This window comes from Manis javanica, chromosome 3 (genome assembly GCF_040802235.1).
Source record: "Manis javanica isolate MJ-LG chromosome 3, MJ_LKY, whole genome shotgun sequence".
NCBI classification, from domain to species: domain Eukaryota; kingdom Metazoa; phylum Chordata; class Mammalia; order Pholidota; family Manidae; genus Manis; species Manis javanica.
This window is the reverse complement of record NC_133158.1, coordinates 201,414,821-201,431,831: the sequence shown is the minus strand read 5'-3', so window position 1 is coordinate 201,431,831 and position 17,011 is coordinate 201,414,821. Positions and strand designations below refer to the sequence as shown.

General features: G+C 34.5%; 1 protein-coding gene across 2 annotated transcripts in view; it reads right to left on the bottom strand.

Moving 5' to 3' along the window:
- OTUD4 (OTU deubiquitinase 4) overlaps positions 1-17,011 on the bottom strand; it is a 40,439-nt gene that overhangs the window by 11,788 nt on the left and 11,640 nt on the right. Inside the window, exons 4-14 of one of the 2 annotated variants that reach the window (XM_073232614.1) lie at positions 16,156-16,202; positions 15,460-15,532; positions 14,267-14,348; positions 12,676-12,808; positions 10,170-10,227; positions 9,819-9,936; positions 9,662-9,726; positions 7,148-7,242; positions 6,044-6,147; positions 5,761-5,824; positions 355-517 (exon numbers count right to left, since the gene is read on the bottom strand). In XM_073232614.1, coding sequence (XP_073088715.1) covers positions 355-517; positions 5,761-5,824; positions 6,044-6,147; positions 7,148-7,242; positions 9,662-9,726; positions 9,819-9,936; positions 10,170-10,227; positions 12,676-12,808; positions 14,267-14,348; positions 15,460-15,532; positions 16,156-16,202 — 1,002 coding nt within the window. Of the gene's footprint in view, positions 1-354; positions 518-5,760; positions 5,945-6,043; positions 6,148-7,147; positions 7,243-9,661; positions 9,727-9,818; positions 9,937-10,169; positions 10,228-12,675; positions 12,809-14,266; positions 14,349-15,459; positions 15,533-16,155; positions 16,203-17,011 lie in introns of both variants that reach the window. The other variant, XM_073232613.1, reaches the window with a different exon arrangement.

The window sequence follows — 17,011 nt, the reverse complement described above, 5'->3', positions numbered from 1 at the left end:
CGGCCCTGGTATGTTTAATAAGGAACATTGAGAACAGTCTCCTGGTTTTATAGATGTATCCTGTTAACTGAATCATGACTCTCTACTGCATATTACAGTGGCTAGCAAATCATTCAAAAGAGAATACTAAACTAGAAGTGAGCTACTTGACTCAACTCTGCCACCAACTAGTAATATCTTTACAATTCATTTTCCTCATGAAAGATGTGAAGAAGAGAGAAAAACTACATGATGTTTAAGGTATCTTTCAGTTTAAAAATTATCAGTCTACCATTAGAAACTATGGTTTAATAAAAAAACATATTAAGGACAGACTTTTAAATGATAACTTTCAAAATCTCATTTTATACATACGGAAAGGGCTGGGAAAGCCTGTTCATCTCTGTTCTGAATCTCATAGAGTAAACGAGATTCTTCTATAGCTTGCTTCTCTCTGCGCTCTTCTGGGGAGAGGCCAAAATAGTTAGACTCTCGACTCGTGTGATCAAAATCCTCTGCTCTCTCACGATCAGGTTTTCTGTCAAATAAAACATTCTTGTCATGAAAAAAAAAAGACAACATGTATTCAGTACCTAAAATAACCTTTTTTGCCAAGTAAGTATTTGACTGATTAAGCTACACTTTGACTCGTTAAAACTTTTGGTGGGTTGATTAATAAATGTTTGGCAAATTGAAGCTCCTGTAGCATTAGTCTACATTAATTACATAGTCAAGAAGACAAACTTACAGTAAGGGAAAAAAGAAAAAATGTGGAGAAAAATACAACTCACTGCCACTGATACAGAAACAACTGAGTTTGTTTTTTCATTAGGGCAGAAATTTAATAACCACGGTATATATACTTTATGCCATATTACAATACTTTCTTAAGAATTCACTTTCAAAACGGGGACAGTTTTTGGTTTAGGTTTGAAAAGCATTCTAATTGTCTGTTCTAAATAAAGGGCAACATTCAAAGGAGACATCAGGACCATTCTCTTGCATTTTGATGACACCTCCCAAGGGAGACAGAAAGTTGAACAGAAGAAAAAATTAAAATGTGCAAGGCTAGATACTAAATACACAATGTTGTCATCTTAATATAATTTTGGTTCAAGAAGGGTGACAAAAAATTCATGAATAGATCTTAGCAGCCCATAACATAAACCCTAATGTTTCTCTATGGCTTGTATCTATTATAGGCATTATGAATACCATTTGTACCATGCCTAACAGTTCCACAACAGTAAGAAAAGAAAATCCAAAACCGACCAGAAAAATATGCTATCACAATACCAAAACATATAACCTTCCTAAAAAGAATGGGAGGGACAAGATGATACCATCTTATTTTTTTACCTCCAAAATAAAGAGTAACCATTTCATATCCTCAAACATCACACTTAAAATCACACCCTAATTCCACCAGGGCAGATTATCAACCCCAACGGAAATGGGAAAAAAAACAGAGGAGCAAATCTTAAACCCTCATAATGTTAGACAAGTCATTCTCAAACCCCAGTGGTAGAAGATCCCAAAGAGGACTCAGCAAGTGCCAGGAGTCTCTGGAAAGTTAATCTCCTTCACCACTGTGTCCTATCACCCAAAACCATCCATCTTATCCTCATCCACCACACAGCAAAACAAATCCTTCCTATTTGCATCTAGATGAAGAGATATTCAGCAATATCATCATTGCATTTGTATAATATTAGAAAATATACATAGAAATCTTGCTTAGTTTTGTTAAATTTTGTCCAAAGGAAAAGACAGTGTCAATGAGGAAGAAATGAAAAAGTGAGAGGTTATGAAAGTCTTGTGCCCAACATTACTTTTATAGAATAAAAGTTCTTTTATTCTATAACTGGAATTTAAAAGTGGTAAATTACATATTCCAAATAAAGTCAAAATAAACGGTCTTACATCAATTGGACTGTTAGCTATAAAATTCTGAAATGTAACTACTTTGTTTAACTCTTATTTAAATATTCAATAATTTGTTTTAATATACTAGCAAAATTCACTCTCAGACCCACAGTGGAGAAAGCATACTAACTGCAAATACAACTATGTTTCCAAAGTGTCAGTCACAATGTCAAAAATTCTCTAAAGCTTCATGTCTATGTATTACCCACTGCCTTCTACCATCAAATACTCTTATATATGAAGTAACACATAACTTACACTTTTAAGGATTCTAAGGAGTCAAAGACGTTTCACACCTATCTGATCATTCTACCAATTCCTACAAGGTTAGATACATCAGAAACACACTGGATACAAATTCAGATTTTGGTAAACAAAAATATATATAAATTAGCCATTAATAGTCTATGTGTATTTTCTTTTTTAATCTTTAAGACTAAAGAGCATCCTTTCTGAAAAGGGGAAAAAATACTTCTTTCCCAGTCTATTAAAAAATTAGAATTTTATGAAAGGAAAATCTCGTTTCTGCCAATGACCTTCCTCCATTTACTTTTTTTTAGAATTCCAAAGTTAATATTCAAAATAAATGAGTCCCCTTATAAACAAAGCAAAGCAGAAGGAACAAAACAGCAGTAGACTCACAGACACCAAGAAGGGACTAGTGGTTACCAAGGGCAAGGGGAGGAGGCAGGGATGAAGGGGCACAATAATTTGCAGTCACAATATAGGCTGGTCACGGGGATGTAGTATAGCATGAAGAACACAGTTAATGATTCCATAATATATTAGATAGTGACGGCACGGCCACAAGAGCGGGTAAGGATTTAGTAATATGGGTAACTAATGAACCACTGTGTTATATATTTGAAACCAACGTAAGATTGTATAGCAGTAATACTTCAATAAAATATAATAAGTAAGTAATAAGTAACCAAGTCCCCTTAGGTACTTTCCTTGCATTGGGTGAAAGGTCACCAGATGCTAGTAAAGTCTGGTCTCTATCCAAACAACAGATTTCTGCCACAACTAGTTGACTAATAGCACAAATTCTATCTGTTGAACGAGGTAACCCGCATGGGCCCTAAATGTCCCTGGCACATTGTTTCTCAGTGTGCCAAGAACACAAGCCCCTGACTGTCCTTTACCCAGGCCAATTCTCAGGCATGTGTTTGCAGTGACCGTGAGGGATAAGGTAACATCTTTCTTCCGATTGTTAAAATTCATTTGTTTTCATCCAAACTGATGGACAAGTGATTTATATATATATATATATATATATATATATATATATATATAAAGTATCTCTGTAAGGATACACAAGAGTCTGTTAACACTGGACACCTCTAAAGAAGTAAACTAAATCACTGGGAAAGTAAGGATAGGAAAGAAAATTACCAGGATAAATAAACTTCCGAATGTTTTAGATTTTGAACAGTGTATGTTCTATCCTAAACAGTTTATTAAACTAAAAAGAAAAATGTAATGGATTTGAAATATTGGCATTTGTTCCAGTGCTAATACCTGGTACCTATACATGTGACTTCATTTATAAGTAGGGTCTTTGCAGAAATAATCCAAGTTAAAATGAGGTCATACTGGAGAAGGGTGCGCCTTAAACCCAGTGACTGGTTATCCTCATTAGAAGACACACAGGGAGAACATCATATAATAAAGGCAGAGACTGGAGTCATGTACCTACAAGCCAAAGAATGCCACAGATGTGGGCAACACCACAAGCAGGAGACAGGCATGGAACAAGATTCTCCCCTAATGCCTTCAGAGAAAACATTCTCCCCTAGTGTGCCTGGTAACAACCTGATTTTAGACTTCTAGCCTCCAGAACTGTTAAGAGAATAAATTTCTGTTGTTTTAAGCCACCTAGTTTATGGCACCCTGCTATGAAAAACTAACCCAAATAAACTGACAAATAGCTCCCCAAACTAACAAAAGTATTGGTAACGTATCAGCCTAGAAACCTACAATTCTGTCTTGAAGATGTTACATCAACTACTTCAATGACAAAATGTTAAGTATATTCCCAAGAAAGGCGAATGTACAAATGCCAGAAATAAAGACCAGAGCTTGGTAAGCTCATAAGCTGGTGCTACAGTCATTCAACTGCAGAAGGGGAGGTTGGATAGGGAAGGCACTGGTCACAGAACCTAGGATGGGCCCAGCACCCACAGAAAACATGGCCTGGTCTGCATGAAGACAGCCTCAACTTAGACACACCCTCTCAAATAAAGCTCTTCCAAAGGGCTATTAACTACTCCAGAGAAGGGCAGGTTAAGGAAAAAGTTTAAGCCATAGCACAAGAAATTATGACCCTGAAGTTCACCTCTCTGGATATTTAATCAGAATGCTCATATTCATCATGTACCTAAAACTTGTAGCCCAATTCATTATCAGACACATTACCACAAGCAAACCAAACTCATCAAAACAAAGTAAACTAACCACTTTGGTTGATTTAAGTTCCTGCATAAAGAGGAACATCCTCACCCCCCTCAAGGAATTAAGAATGCAACTTGGAATCCAATATTGGAATATACTACAAGCTACCAGATATACATCTGTGCCAGAATAAGATTTGGCTAGGACAAGATCTCCAAATTATTTGAAAAAAAAATTATTTAAAAATAAAGATGTTTTGTGTGCGCAAGTTAGTTAGTAGTTTAAAACCTATACATACTTAAGGAACTCTACAAGAAGGTATGTCAAAGAAATAATCAATCCTCCCATGTTTTCTTCCGTCTGCTACCTCTATAACTTTTCTTCTTCCTTCCTAATTACAACCCTTAAATAGAATTCGTGCCTCATATCGAATTTACCGAGTATCATAATTCCTCCAGGTGGTAAAGATACCTCGAGACAAGTGCTGGGCATAGAAGCCACAGGGCATAAATCTGCAAAGTAAAAAGCTAACCTTTTCAAACAATATGGCTTCCCTCTCACTTACCAACTTTACATTTCCCTGTATGGCCCCGGAAGATGACTGGTTAGCCAGAGACGGGTAAGATTCCTCAAGGGAGGAACAACCTAAGACAGGCACAGTCGCAGGGGGACCATCAGGTGAGAAATTGGGGAACAACAGTGGTGAAGCTTAGAACCTCACTCCCCCCTGTGTTGAGAGAAAGCTTCTGCATCCATGGATGTTTTATTGCCCTTGTCTAGCTCGGATTAGCACATAGTCTACAGGCACACACCTGATCATCTACATTTGCTCTCTTATAACACTAAACTATGTTTTCTACCTTTATCTTGTATCTACCTACCACTTCAGCAGTTTATTAAAAATAAAAATAATAATAATAATAAAGGGAGAAATGTGGGATCAACATATAAATCAAGTATAAAAATCAAACGAATATTCATATTTGACCTGATTGTTTATAGTTCATAATGCGTGATCAAAACTGAAAGTTTCTGTGATGACTGCCCTTGTACTGTTCACCATGTAAGAACTTATTCACTATGTAAGAATTCGTTCACCATGTAAGAACTTGTTCGTTATGCTTCAGAAGATTGGAGACTGAAGAGAACTAGGCATGAGATGGATTAATGACTGTGCATTGAGCATTGACCCCCCTATACAGAATTTTATTGTTAACAACCATTTGATCAATAAATATGAGAGATGCCCTCTAAAAAATAAATAAATAAATAAAGATGTTTTATCCTACAAAATTACTTAAGAGAATTAAGAAGGACTAAAATCCTTACATGGTATTTCATCAACAGGTTTAATATTATGCTACAGACAAGTATATAAATAAAAAATTGTAACTATTTACATGTGAAATGTGCAAATAAGTGTCCCTCAATTTCTACTTCTCTTGCTTTCAGGAAGGTTACCTTATGATCTGTGAGCTTGTCCTAAGATTTTTGTGCTCACTGGAGGGTTTCTGAGACTGTGACCCTGCAGAATGACCAGAAAAAGCATGTTGTCTTACTCCTGAAGGATGCTGGAATCGAGGAGGTAGTGCTGATGGGGCTTTTATTAGCTTGCTTGGATTCTTTGGCCCTCTGTAATCTGTGTCTGTGATAAGAAGCCAAAAATATCTCATAATTTTCCTATTATAAACAACCCCAAGTACTATCACCCCTCCCCCAAAGGAGTAACTTGATGTGCTCCTACCAGAGTGCAAATTTTGTACCAAAGTGGAAGGTTTTTTCATCTTCTTTCCTGACACTGTGTTCCAGCTTTCTGAGGGAGCTGTTTTGAGGTTCTTCGGTGAATGTCTTCAAAAGAAGAAAAAGACTTGCAATAACTTAAATTATTCTCGCTAAGAATATCTACTTAAGTATTCTGCATAAATATTTTATCTCCAACTTATAGAATTTCCAGTTTTAGTTCTTGTATTAAAGACAAATATTTAGCAAACAAAGCATTTAGCTATCCTGATTTAATTCTAATCAAGTAAGATGACATAAACCAAAAGCACATTTTCTAACCTAAAAAAACCAGAAGACTAAAAGATTTAAAGATGGAATGACTGTTATTCTGTTAGATGTGATGATGGTACTCTAGTTAAGGAGGGGGAAAGGAAACTATGTTAGAGACATATAAGCATCTATGTGTCTATGAGAAAAGGTGTGATGTCTGGGATTTGCTTGAAAATATTCCAATTCCATTCCTATTTAAAACAGGGGAAGGAGGTAATAGGCAGAACAGATTAGAAAAGACTGCCAAATGCTGTTAGTTGCTGAAACAGTATGATAGTTACACCATGCTTCACTGAACAATTCTCCTTGTATCTGTGCATTTGAAATTTTCCATAGTAAAATTTGGGTGTGACTTACTTCCTTTTTCTCTAATGAAGATAAGGCACTCTAAAGTAACACTGTATAACAAGTCAACCATATTTTCCTACTCCATTTGACAAATGCTTACTGAAAACTAACTACATGCAGTGCAGTACTGCACAAAATTTAAAACGAATATAGTCCCTGTCCTCCAAAGCTCCTACTTTATAGTTACGACATAGGTAATTTCCCAAATGGCCTTTGTGAAGAATGGTACATTTTAAATTTTAAGCAGCAAGTATTTTTTAAAGACTATGCCAACACGTAAACACCAAATCTGAACTCAACCTGTTTTTTTCAAGAGATCTATAGTTTCTACACATAGGCAATACCTTTTAACTGAATTTGCAAATAAACATGGCCATTTAGAAATACTCAGGATTACATTAGGCTAAATAGAAGAGACAGTAAATGCTTTAGTTTAAGAGTAACATACTTCTTTCCAGGTTCTTCAACCAAAATCGGTCCATTCTCAGAGTGAACCCCTTGAAACTCTGCATTAGAAAATTTACCATTGTGATCCAATCTAACCTGTTGAACAGAGAAAAATCAGTCACCAGCTTCCTTTGCATTAACGATCCACTTTAAAATTTTTATTTTATTTTCATTAAGGAGAAAGGAATGTATGTTGTTAAAAACAAAATTAAGTTCAAAAAGGTGCACAGTATATGTTTCTCTGACCTCCCAAACTTATGTACTTCTACCTAAAATAAATACATTTCTTTGTTTAGCCTTCCAAAATTTGTATAAATTGTTTTTCTAAATATTTCAATAAGAGACAAGCTCATAATCTATTAAGCTCCAAACAAGAGAGGCAGCCTGTCCTGGTTCTGAACACAGGGCCCTGGCACCATGCACACCAGGATCCCAGGCCAGGCTTTTCTACTTACCAGCAGTGTAACCTTGGGCAAGTGACTTATCTCATGTGTCAGTGTCCTCATATGCAAAATGGGGCTAATAATAGTACCTACGTCAGAGGACTAATAAAGATGGAAGAGGTACATGATACACATAAAGGACAGCAACTTGCACATAGCAACTACTCTATAAATGAGTGCAGCTACTATATAATTACTATTATATTTTCACTTTTCTAATTTAAAATGGATAATTGTGACCTTTTTCCCTCCCTAAAAATAGATTCATCATTGGTTCTTTAAGATACAATTAGAGGTAATAATATTTTTGTGTATGAGAGGTAATAGGTTATTACCCCATAAGAAACCATGTTAGAAGAGTAAACCTTTAGGTTTCTCACTGTGTTTCTCAGATTGTAAAAGATACGCAGTGAACAGGGCACCTGTGGGATCAATGCACTAGGAGCCCAATATATGCAACACTGCTTTAAGAACCTCCTACTTCCATCAGTAGATGGAATGTCCTCAAGGTGAGGTTTCATTCATCAGTCACTGGGATACTTTACTTTCCTGTCTTCAAGGGTTTAAAGTAAAAAAGACTTTTCTGAAGTTAATTCTTAGCAAAAGCTTAAACTCTATCTTAAATGCTTACTTGAGTAAACTAAAGTCATCTTTCAGTCACAGCAGTTTCCATAGTAAAATTTCAATTATACTTTATCCAAAAGAAATAGTCAAGCAGAAGAAATAGAAACAAAATATTCTAAAAAGGGAAAAATTAAAACTACCTGCTTTACAATCTACTTTATCAACAACATCTACTTTACCAAAAGCAAGTGAAACTGCAAAGAAAATTATGCTTGATTGAAAACAGTGACACAATTTCAGTGATGCAACCTAAGATCAGCAGTCTTCTCTTGTCTGCTAAGAGCAGGAGGGAGGCAGGAGGAGGAACCCCACTGCAGAGGATTCCATGATTCTGTTCTGTGCCTAGAATACATTTCTGACAATCCCATAAGGATAAACCTAATGAGTCACATCTTCCTCTCTCTCCAAGTACTCCAGAGTCAGAATGCCATTACAAAGTCCTTATGGTAAACTCTGTCTCTGATACCCAGATATAATCCTGGCCAGATACATTTCACGAACCACTTATCACAAAGCAAATTGAGTGTTGCTTCCACAAGTCAAGAAATGTTTGTCAATGGCTATTTCAAAATAGCTTTTAAAAGGCAACACTTTTTGATGGAAACCACTTTTGATAAAAATTATCTTCCAAATAATATTTTTGTGTATGAAGGTTGTTTGGAAAACAGTATCTTTTCATAAAGAAAGAACAGAAAAGGACCTTGGAAACTGTCTTATCCAGAGTTTCTCCAGCTTTGGCATAACAGATGCTTTAGACCAGGTAAGTAGTTGTCACGCGGGCAGGGGGATGGTGTCCTATGTATTGAGGCATATTTGGCAGTATCCTTGGCATCTATCCCTAGATGTCAGTAGCATCTTATCTTACAAAACATGTCTGCACATTGTTAAATGGGGGGTAGGGGGTAAAAAAATCACCCCAAGAACTGATTTAATCCAACCTTCCTCTTTAAAAATAAGCTGTGTAAATCCACAGCCATAGCATATTCAAAGAGAATGGCAAAACTCCTCTTATGGTTCACTCTCCTTTCTGAAGACAACAGAAAAACATCACATACCTATCAAAATCTTCCAGGATGACTTGCATAAATAAAACAAATTGGCCTATATTGTTTAAGTTTGAATCAGTTTCAGTACATTATTTGCCAACTATAATGCAATATCTAAAAATATAAAATGTTATTGTTACTTCTTTGAGGTAAGTAATACCAAAAACTGAATGGCTTTTAAAGATCATGTGATGCCATGGTTTTAGGTACACATAATTTTGGTAATATATTCAGATAGGTCAAAAAGCTAAGTATTTTTAACTACTGTTAAATGTTAGGTACATGATCAAACATATTCTGAAATCCCAAATTAACAACATATCCAAATTTGAGCTCTTTTTGTGGTTCCTATTGGAACAAATAAGATTTTAAGTAAAATCTTTTGTCTATATAATTACTTACTTGGCATTTATCTCCAACTTCATACTGTAAGCCAGCAGCAATGGAGTAATCATGTTTTTGTTGAGCTGTAAACAATAACAGTGTAATATCAAGTTGGCTTAATTATTTTGAAGTGCCACAAAGTAAATTTATGGAAAATGCAGATTTTTTAACTCACCTTGTTTAGACTTCAGCCAAATTTCATATTCCACATTCCTATAGACTGCTGGATTGAGTGACTTAAGAACTTTTCTAGACAAAGGAAGGCTAGGAGAATTCCCATTATTTTTTGGGTGCTAAACAAAGAAAGTCAGGAAATCTAGTCAACACAGAAATGCTCTTACAACATTTTTGTTTGAGACATATACAAAAGTAAAATCAAATGGAGAAAATTTCAAAAATTAGGAAGTCACCAAAAACTTCTTAGATGATCCCAACTATTGAAAATGTACCAGAAAAGAGAAAAAAATTGTCAAAGTACAAATTCATGCTTTCTTATACTGAAAATAAAAAACATTTAAGAAAATACCTGGTCACTTGACAAAGCTTTAAATCCATTCACATCATTAGCAGTGGTAGTTTTACTCCTACAAAGGAAGAAATATGAACATAAGAGTACAAAAATGTGTTTGCATGCAATTAACTTATTGTAATCTCACATAAAGATCTCAAAAATCAGTTATATTCAAAAAAGTCAAAGCCATATTCCAATGAGCTCACGCAAGTTTTAATGTTAAGAGTGTGTACATAGATAGGTATGTGTTGTGTGTGTTTATGTATGTATATATAAAAGTCAAAGACTTTTATCAGTAATCCTTACTGTTCAATCATCGAGAAAATAGACACAGAAATAAACTGTGAAATTTGGGGGTTATAACACATTCAATGTAAAAATTTCCCTTCAATATGTAAATGAGGGTCCATGAAACAAAACAATCCACTTCAACACATACCTACTCTTCACAAACTAAATTAAGTAATCAGTATGTTGATTAAGTCATCAGTATGGTAGGAAAAAATGATAGTTTTGAGACACACGTTCAAATAATTAAAAAGTGGGATGAGAAAAGTACTTGCTGAGATGTCTTTCTGAATAAAGAACTAAAAGTGATGAGACAGAAAGCCATATGACTATTTAGTATTCTAGGCAAAAGGGACAGCAACTGCAAAGACCCTGGAGTGGCCACAAGGCTAGAACAGTAATGGTAGGTTGAGTGGGAGATGGTGAGAGGTTACCTGTACTCTTCTGTCCTACAGTTCTTCCTTAATATATCAACCTCTAGTCTTCAGGACAATCTCCAAGACTATACCCTTAAATGTAGCAATATTTAAGAGACTGCAAATATCTGAACTCTAAACTAAAAAAAAGCACCCATAATTTCCAGTACTTCTGGATTGACCAATATGAATTCAAGAAGAATCCAGGCACAAGAGTACAGTGATATCCCTGGTCTCTCTCTCATTACCACACTATGCCTTGATTATAGAGCCAGCATTCTTCCCTAACTGAAACTTTGGCTTCCCTAAGTCAGACACACACAAGTAAAAAGAAATGTTTAATAATACAGTGAAAAGTTAATTAGAAAGACTTCCCTGTTCCAAGGACTAAAATATACCATAAACAGAAAAACTGAACATTACAACGCACACACCTTCCCTCATCAACTTCTCCAACTTCCTAGCCTTTATCCCATACTTCACCTACTTTACCCACCAACTGCCATCCTAGACCCAACTGTTGCTACAACTAGGAGCAGCATGAGCAGCCCAAGGGCATTGCTGGATGTGACCCAACCCACACAAAACACAGGCAGTAAGTTACAGCAAGCTAGTCACACTCTCTCCCAACTCCCCCTAAGCTAAACGACAGGTCTTAATCAGACAGTGCTTGTAGAAGAACACGTAGCACAATATCTATCTGTACAAAGTTAGTCTAGTCTAGGATTAAATTTACAATGGCAAGCCCAGGTTCAAAACTGATTGACTCATTTCTTTCTTAAAAATAAAGGGTAGTCAAGCAACTTTTCAATCAGAATCAGAAAAATTTAATTCAACAAATGCCTGGAATAACAGATAAAAGGATATATTTAACTATTTAATACAGAATTAGAAAGCTTAATTTCTTTCTCTAGTTCAGTTTTCACAACACATAACACCAAGTAAGATACTTTCATGTTCTTATCATAAAAGTAATAATATACTTTTAGCTTTATTGGGAATGGAATAGGGTTGGTTCTTAGGAGATGTACAGTAAACTTCTCAATATTGTTGCTAAAAACTAATATATGTTGGACACAATATCCAGGAACTAGGCTACGCAGTTATATGTTATCTCATTTCATTCTTACAAATTCTCCCCTTCCAGGAAATACTAACACACCCTCATTTTATAGCTACATAACTGAGGCTTCTTCATAAGTAACTCATTAACTAACCCAAGTTTAGTTAGTTGGCACAAAGCAAGCCAGGATCGAAACCAAGTTTAAAGTGCTTAACCACTATCTTATATAACATGTGAGGAAAAGAAAAATAAGCCTTGGAGGCTCTAAGTTAAAAGGCACTTATTCACAACCTAAACAAAGGCATTATCCAGAACTGTTCACATAACTATACCCCACTGGGATTTTTATCTAAAAAGAAAAACAGAAGGTATTATATATAAGAAAGAAAACAGTTAAGAGAAAAGTCAAGGAAATCAAAATGGCCATTTTTTCATTATTGTATATACAAATAATTGACAAGTTAACTTTAAAACTTTACAATATACACACACATACAGGTAGGACACATCTATCCTATACATGTGCATCTAGGTCGCACAGGAAAAAATCCTTATTAACCAGAAACATAAAAAGAAATAGCCCCACAATACAACACAGATAAAATTAATGGCAGGGAAAAAGAAACTTTACTGCAGATTGCTGTTTTAGGAACACCATAATACCTCAGCAGGTGAGGCAACTCCACACAGAAACATTTATTGAACTACTTCTTCAGCACTTATAAAGTTATTTTAGGACTTAAATTCATCTTACTTGCAACTGTCATCCTCTGAATCTGATACTTCACTGTTGTTTTCATCAGCTCCTTTAGAGGTGTCTAATTCCATCAAGATTTTACTAACATCAGTTTTAAATACCTTCTCATACAGCAATTCATAAAGGAGAGCTGCAATTAAAAAGAAGTATTATGCAACATTAACTAATTTTATGCTCTAACATAAAACTGAGATTGTCTATTAGCAGGCTTCTAAAATCCTTACTAGACACCTGCAGCAGCTTATGGTCTGTAATACAATTTAATTAGAAACTTACCTAGTTAGAGAGCAGCTAGAATTTCTGTCTGTGCAGTTAATTAGTTCAAAATCATCATTACTGCCATTTTTAAAACCAACAGTTAACACAAAAATGTATGATGACTGTGAAAAAAGTGTGATTACAGTACAAGCTAAACATGCATACTGAGCAATTGCTACATTTCACACTCTGTGCTGACCCTTTCAAAACTTCGTGCACAACCAAGTATTATTCTAATAGTACAGATGAAGAAACTGAGAATGAGATGTCATATAACCTTAAGAGACTTGGATGGAAAATATTAAGAAACATTAATTGCTAAGAAAGAGGGTAACTTTTTAAAAGGGACTAAAAAGAAACTATTGTAAAATATATTTTCAGAGACACTGAAAGAAGAAATGTTATTTAGTCAATACTTCTGCTTTAAAAAAAAAGCATCTAGAAAATATGGAAATATTTATTACCAAATGTTCAGAAACACCCCACACAGACACTTTAGGACTCTTGTTTGGTTTTATTACAATGATCTTGATAAAAACAAGTGCACTAAGAATTCGCCAATGGGTGCTCACCCTCTAAATGAGTCCCTAAGAGATCTCTTTCTCATGAACTACCTTTCTCCCACACCCTGATTTCACCCAAACCACAAACAGTAAGTAGTACAGGAAAGGTAGGCTCCAGGAGCTCTGGAAGCTGAAATGTCCCCATCCTGACTAACTGGGAAAGGAGGGAGACACAGCCCAGGATACAGACAGCTAAACATTCATGTATCAAAGGAGATAAAGGTAGGAAGAAAGGAACTACTGGAGCAGTAATTTTCAACTGGGGATGGAGCAGGGATTTCATCCTCCCAGGAAATATTTGGCAGAATCTGGAGGCATTTTTGGTTGTCACAATAGAAGAAACAAGGTTACAAACACAGACACCAGAGATAATACTAAACACCCTACAAGTCACATAAGAGCCCCCACAATATAGAATTATCTGGCCCTAAATGTCAATACTGTCGAAGTTACATAACCCTGCTCTGAACGAAATAAAATGAAGTGCTTGATTTACTCATTTAGATTTTCAAGCTTACACTTTCTGTGTGCTTTAAAAACACACACAGAAGTAACTTTGTATTTACAAGTCAAATTCTAATTACTAGCTCCTTTTTTTCCCAACTGAAACAACTTTTTATTATAGTATTTATACTTTTGGTAACCTAAGGTTCTTAGAAACATCTTCTTATACAACGAAACAGAGTATATTTGCCCTGACTTGTCTGCATTAAGACTGTGTAGCTTAGGAATATAATTTCCTATGCAATAACAACAGTGATACTTACACTGACACATAGCAGAGCTCTCTTTATACTTTATGGGATAGACAATATCATAATGATTTCCATTTGAAAAACACAGTAACACCTAAAAGAGAAAAATAAAGGGTATCTTTTAGCCCTTCATAAATGGCATACACAATGTATATCTCCAGTATCTTTGAGTTACTAGTAAACTTCCAAATAGAAAATGAGTATTTTAGGAGCAACGTGAAGCTCCGGTGTGGTCAACTACATACTTCACACGCAGAAGTGTACACAGGAATTAATTTAAAAAGTTCTATTTGGGGAAATGCTTATGGGGTCATAAAAAACACACACGATATATGAAAACAACATGATTTCAACTACTTAAAAAAACAAGAGAGTTAAAAGACTAAGAAAACATTCCAGAAACTTATTGTTTACTTCTGAGAGGCAGAATTAAAGTTAAGTATTTTCTGCTTCTTTACAGTTTTAAGTAATTTCTCTAAATAATCAATTACTTATGCAAGGAAAAATGCACACTGATTTTGTTTAGATTAAGTCATATTCCAAAAAGTCAAGTAATTGGAATGGCCAGATCCAAAGCCAAGTACCTTGGAAACCCCCAATCCTTACAAAGGTAGTAATACATTCAACCCTCTCCCTTACATAATAACAAGACACTACAACTTGGCCTGGATGATTTTAAAATAGCTAGTCAAGACAAAGTTCTCTTATAATCAATCAGTTCAGTTTTATTTTTTCTTTATGGGCTTCATGTAATTTTTCAGTTGTTTCTGCTTTGTAACTAGATAATAACACCTCAACCAATAATTTATCTCTATAATGGGAAATACATCACAATTATCAAAATATTTCTGGATGTAATGACAGAACCTACTTTAGTAAGTTACTATTTAATGTTTATACTGATATAAAACAGTAAATGGTCTCAGAAATCTATATACACTTGTATCTCAGGTTTTTTTTTTCCTCTAGTGAGATGTTATGATGTTAACACAGTCATTTGTGGGGAAAAATCAATACAAATTAGTAAGACTCAGTAATTAACAGGAGCTTTAAAAACACAGTATCATAAACTTCAAACCAGAAATATTCCAAAAATTCACTTAAATATAACAGCTTAAGGGTCACTTAAAAATTATAGCTTAAGAGGCAACAACTGAGTGGTTCTTTTACTTAAATCATTTAGAAACACTTAGAAAAATTCTTACCTTTTCAGGAAAATTATTTTCAGTTACTTGTGAAGGAGAAACATTTGGTTCCCGATAAATTATAAAATCTTTCCTGAAAATAACATTGAGAAATTAACTTCTTATGGAATACACTTCATGATTTGAGTTTTAATCATGCATTCTTTCATCATTCATTTGCCTAGTGTGTGCAAAGCAGTGTTCTAGGCACTACACATACAGCAGTGAGCAAAAGAGAATAATGGAATAACCAAGTTGTAAAATACCTACTTAAAAAGTAAAATTTTACATATATGTAACTTCAGATATAATTCTGAAAGATTTAATTCAAAAACACAGAAATTGTGAAAATAAAATTTATGAAGACATATCAAAAAGAGAAAGTAACAGCATTCACCTGTTCCTCTAACAGGCTAAAATAATAAAATTGGTAATAACGGTGTTTTGCTCTTTTCTAGTAGCTATTCAATGCTACTGGTTAAGTGATACAGCTTACAGGCCTCAAAAAATTTCTGTACTCCTTTCCAAAAGTATTTTGAGAATTAAGATTTCTAAAAGTTGATGTATCTAAATGTCAAAATCTAACTGATAAAACTAAAAAAAAACAAAACCGTAAAAAATGATGCTTCATAACCAATGCATGTTTGCTATTTTTAAAGTTTTAGCGTAATGAACTATACTAATTTCCCACTGACTTTATTTTTGTTTAGTGTTTACCTGTACATAAGAGAAAGGGCACTTATTTCCACTTGTCCAACCCATTCCTGTATTGAAGAAAAAAAATTGGCACATAAGCGTCTCACATTTTTTATAGTATACCTCTACATAATACCTTAATACATAACTTTATACAATACACCTAAGCTAGAAAAGCTCATTAATATTAGTACTGCAAATATTATAAAAACATTTATATAAAGCAGGTTATTATACTAAAAGGCAACCCAAGTCTGTTGCAAAAATCATTAGTCATGAAGTGGAACGGCATGATATATGACCATAAAATGTTTTTTAGATATTAAATGGAAGCAGAACTCAGGAATCAAAAGGGATGAAAAGGGGCAGAAGGTCTCTTATCTTCAGAGTGATTGAAGGTACAAAGAAAGCAGTGTTCCATAAACCATTGTGAAATGAGACACAAATTCTATAGTCCTAAAGGAGTCTCCAAACTTTTTAGGAGAAATGACCAGTATATACCGAAATTTAAAATATCCATATACTCTTTGACCCAGAAGTTCAACTTCTACCAATTTATCCTACAGATGTATTTCATATGTCCACAAGTATATATAAACAAGTATATTCACTATAGCTATTTGTAAGCTTAAAAAAAAAAGTTTTTTTAAGCCCTAAAATTCCACTAATAGAGAAGGCATAATTAAATAATTTGGGGTCATCTATACTAAGTATGGAACAACATGCAATGCTTAAAAAGAATGAGGTATACCCAGACGCACTGACTTGGAAAGATCACTCAGAGTATGAAGTATAAAAAGTTAAGTCACAGTAAAATAATCCTACTGTATTAAACAGACAGAAAGGTACATTTAATATGTATTCATATGTGCACAGA